Source organism: Branchiostoma belcheri, unplaced genomic scaffold (genome assembly GCF_001625305.1).
Source record: "Branchiostoma belcheri isolate BF01 breed outbred unplaced genomic scaffold, Haploidv18h27 scaffold35, whole genome shotgun sequence".
NCBI lineage: Eukaryota > Metazoa > Chordata > Leptocardii > Amphioxiformes > Branchiostomatidae > Branchiostoma > Branchiostoma belcheri.
In genome coordinates, this window is record NW_017803965.1 from 1,732,670 (window position 1) to 1,737,382 (window position 4,713).

Here is a 4,713-nt window from a genome sequence, read left to right on the forward strand (position 1 = left end):
GCTGTGGAAGATTCGCAGAATCGCGCTGTGGAAGATTCGCAGAATCGCGCTGTGGAAGGTTCGCAGAATCGCGCTGTGGAAGATTCGCAGAAACGCGCTGTGGAAGGTTCGCAGAATCGCGCTATGGAAGGTACCTTGGAAGCGCGCTGTGGAAGTGTCGTTGTGGGCCTTCGTACAAAGGTGAGGCGATCCGACTCGTCATTGGTTCCAGGGCAACGTAGCCTGGGGTCAAGTAAGGGTCGAGGTCAACATGCTACAGCGCTCCGTAATCACGAGATTTAGGCTAGGTGTGGTTCTACGTCAATCCCGCTGACCACAAGTGAATGAGTCACCAGGTAGTCCTATAGGTCGTTAGGACGGGTATATATAGTGGATACTGCAGGGCTGGTAGCACACCTCACGCAGAAGTCGCCAGGTGCACAAAATGGCCACCAAAGTAGGACTTGTTGTCGCGATCCTGTCGCTGGCATGCTGCTCCACTACGGTAGAAGGGCAGTTCTCACCGAGCTTCTACGAGACGTGGGGATACTACATCCAGCTGGCCTCGACCAAGCCCATTGACTGGAACACCACCATAGGTTATCTCATCGCTGGTCAAGTCCAGCAGTCTTGCTACGACCAGAGCTCCAAACTTCACACCGACATGACAGCTGGCCTGTCTTACGCAGTTCAGAGTAAGAAAGTTACGGCCACACCAATTTAATTTGTTGGTTCTCGGATTCGCCTCTTCGTTTTTTTCTGATTTGCAAAAAATTTTGATTCTGGTCCTGAATCAACTGAAAAATGCTCATGTTTTGCCCCCCAACAGTTGAGAAAAGTCCTTTTCTTCCTAGTTGTTACAGTTTTCCCATCTATCATTGCAGTGGTTTGATTAAAATTCAATGTTTAAATTTTAACCCAGCCTTTTGTGTTGACTTCATGGCTCATTTTGTAGCATTTAAGCCTATAATAGGATGCCTAGACCTGTTTTCATTTTTATTTTTTTTCGCCCTGTCGCTTCATATTTTTTCTGAAAAAATCCGAGAACCAACAAATTAAATTGGTGTGGCCTAAAGCATACTGATATCTGTGAGGTAAAAATCTGACGTTGCTGACGAAAAACAATTGCTTGTTTTCTATCGTAGGCTGGTTCTATAAATTTATTCATGGTACCAAAAAAAAGACTCTTGGTGTAGCTTGTTTCAAAGTCGTTTCAGACACTTCAAGTATGACAAAAATGTGCAAAGAAATGGCAGCAAATGTCAATATTAGACAGATTTCCTCATCCAGAATAAAATTTGTTTTGCTCTCATGAAATTGCATTGGATGCCTTTAAATCATAAGGCTATGCAGGTTCTAATACTCATAGGATGCTGTAGTTCTCACACATATATAGACAACAATTTTCTAGTACTAAAGATAATATGTTTAGTCCTGAGAATTGATACTAGTATAAATAATGACTGTGTTTTGAATCCAATGTAGATTGAAAGAATGTAAAACTGAAAGAAACAACTTGTATTTCAGAACTTTGTAAAGAATAAAAGACCACAATATGGTGATGACATTAAGACAATGTTATTTTTTTCATCAAATACATTTTCAGTCTAACCCAAAGCTCATTTCAAACAATGTAAAATCACCAAAACCAAAGTGCTCATTTACATACATAGCTTACAACACAATCCTTATCATGTACAATGTATAGATGGCTATACATGTACGCTTAACAGAAGTACTCATTGCGATACCACCTTATATACACTTACAAGTTATCATTACATACAAAACCAATAATTTAACATAAACACAATGGACTTTGGGAAAGACCAAAATCACAGTAACTGGGTACCTTAGAATATTAAGTCAACAGGCATTCTGCCAGCAAAACATATTCAAGACTTTATCTATGCTAGGTTTGGTTTGCACCAAAGGCATAATTAATAGCATGGTTTCCATGATACTTAAAAATAATGAAAGCTACTGACGGCAAATTATCAGCAAATTCATCCCTAAAATCTTTTTTTAAGAGTAGATCTGTATCAATTTTCACTGTTACTTTTGTAATTGTTAAACTGTTATTTTGATACGATTTCACTTTATAACAAGAAAATGTTTTTGCTGTTAGACATAGCCTTAAATTACCAGCATCGTTCATAAATAGTGACAAGCGCTTGGTGTCAGTTACCGGGGGTAGCTAGAAATATACATACAGAAAGTTTCTTGACTCTGCAATTTTACAACAGTTGCTGGTAAACAAGCTCATTTTCGCATAGACAACATTTTCCTCTAGGACAATTATCTCACAATAAAAACTTTCTCTACTTTTCTTTTGCCTCTGTCATCCTTTTTGTAAAAAAATCTCATGAAACTTCTTTTCAAAAGTTTGTACAGTTCGTATCCTTCTGACTTCAGCCTTTTTTAACACAAGTTCTTTATCAAATTTCCTCCATAACAAAACAACTCAACTATTCACCTTGAATAGTACTTCAACATGATCCATCTGAGAATTTAAAGCCTTTGATGAAGCAATCTCACATAAATTATGTTCATTCCTCCTAGTAAAGAGAGACCTCTAGCAGGAGACAACAGTACTGCAGGAAAAACAATGGCTTTTTATACTAGACTTAGAAATACTGACCATCACAGTACAAGTTGAGATTCCACCTTTCTAAGCAACGGACCCATTCTGGTATGTGTTCTGTGATGTACAGAACCAAAGAAGTGAAATTAACACGCTAGCATTACAGATTTTGTCTTACACTACGATGAGATTTTTCCTTGCCAATGTTTTGATAGTCTTGATCTATATAGCTGGTATAATTGCCTTTCATCAAAGCATACCAATCTGCTTGATACCTTCCTTGGGGCAATGATGATTGATATGTTGTACAATGTATCTCCATTCAAGTGAGGTGAAGTGGAATATACTCTAGAAATAGGGGGCATTTACCTCATTTCAGTCTATCTTTGAATAAATGATTGTTTTAGAGGGTACCCCTGTATTCATGGAATACAGCATCAAAACAGCAAGCCAGTATTCAGCCAAGGCAGTGTCAGATTGACAATGTTTACTGCTGAGTCATCCCTGAGAAAAAACACAAAGAAGCACTTTTTCCTGACTTAATACTTTTTTAAAGATGGGCATACCAGTAGTTTTTTTAATTACTAAGAAGAATAGTGCTCTCTCTTATCTACAGTATCCTTTAAAAAGTTTTCTGTGTTTCTATATTCCTATTTCTTGGAAGCAGTCTTATATCTCTTTAAGGTATCTTCAGCAGTTTCCCTTTTCCTCCATGCGCAAAACTCCACAGAAGACATACAGCTCAAACTAACAGTCTACTTAAAGATGACATGGTATCTGTTTTCGTCGTTCTCAGCTGTAAAGAGAGAAAATAAACAAATAAACAACAACGTTTTAAGCTGGCTGATAAAGTTAACTGAACAGAACTTGATTAGAATTTATAATCATAATATAAAAAGTGATTGAGTAATATAAAAAGATTAAACGAGGAATTTCACTCATAGAATGCCTTACCTTTTACCATGGACAGAGCGAAACAAGACTCATCGGAGAGATTTTGCACCATCTGCAAAAGTAATACAATGTACAAGTTAACAAATATGTCAGTGTATGTTTGGTACTGTAGGTCCAGATCTGTACCTGAACAACTACCTGTAGTCTTCAATGATATCTGATGCAGAGAACTCATGCTTTTGATTTGTTGTTTCTCAGATTTTTTCAGAAATAATAAGAAGTGTCAGGGCGAAATAATAAAAAAAAAACAGGCCAAGGCACCCCATGATAGCCGGAAATGTTCCGATATGAGCCATGAAGTGAACATATCAGGCTGGTTTATATTTAGAACAATAGATTTTGAACTTTTAATGCAACAAATGCATTGTTACATTGAAAAACTAGGAAGAAAAGGACTTTGTTCAACCCTTGGGGCCGAAATATGTAATTTATTGAGCATTTTGCAGTTGATTCAGAACCTAAAATCTTTTTTTTTTGCATATTAGAAAAAAATGGACAGGGCAAATCCGAGAAACAACAAATTAAATTGGAGTGGCCTTAAATTAGAAGAAAACCCTAGCTATTACCTGATCAGTGATGATGACGTGGATGCCGGTGGGACCTTGTCGGTAGAGATCAGCTAGCTGTGATGGAGAGGCGTTGAACAGCTGGGCAATCTTCAGCTTCAGCTCTTCTACACACAGATTCTCCAGGAAGATTGCATGATAGACTGGGAAAACACAGCAAGCCAACATTATGTGTGTGGTCGTGTGGGGCAACGGCAGCGTGCGCGACTCAGAATCAAGACGTCCCCTGTTCAAGTCCTGACATACCACCGATCTTGTGCCCTTGGGAAAGGCGATTTACACAACTTTCCCCACTAGACTCAAGTGAAAATGAGTATTGTCTGTCCAGTATTCATTTCTACGTGCAGGACACAACACCAGCAACAGCTGCCTCTGTTCCTCATGTACTGTTGCAATTTCAATAAATCAAATCAAAGAAAATCAATTATGAAGTTGGTAGTCAGATCTTGAAGTATGTATTATTTATATATATATTTTGACAAGTGAAAGGTAAAGGTAAAGTAGTCACATAGCCTTTTCAGGCCAGGGTTTGAACTATAGAAATCCCCATAGGGCGAAAACTGTGTCCTGCCATAATACATGTACATGTGTAATGTAAAGCTGAGTGATGATGATGATGACTGGTTTATT

At 38.2% G+C, this 4,713-nt stretch overlaps 1 protein-coding gene across 4 annotated transcripts in view; it reads right to left on the minus strand.

The window, feature by feature from the left end:
* Positions 1–1,541: 1,541 nt before the first annotated feature.
* Positions 1,542–4,713, minus strand: part of LOC109475834 (transcription factor CP2-like) — a 37,346-nt gene continuing 34,174 nt past the window's right edge. For all 4 annotated transcript variants that reach the window (XM_019776633.1, XM_019776631.1, XM_019776632.1 and 1 more), the window contains 3 exons: positions 4,084–4,226; positions 3,518–3,569; positions 1,542–3,359 (listed from right to left, as the gene is read on the minus strand). In XM_019776633.1, the coding sequence (XP_019632192.1) occupies positions 3,319–3,359; positions 3,518–3,569; positions 4,084–4,226 (236 nt within the window). In that variant the 3' untranslated portion in view covers positions 1,542–3,318. The remainder of the gene's footprint in view (positions 3,360–3,517; positions 3,570–4,083; positions 4,227–4,713) is intronic.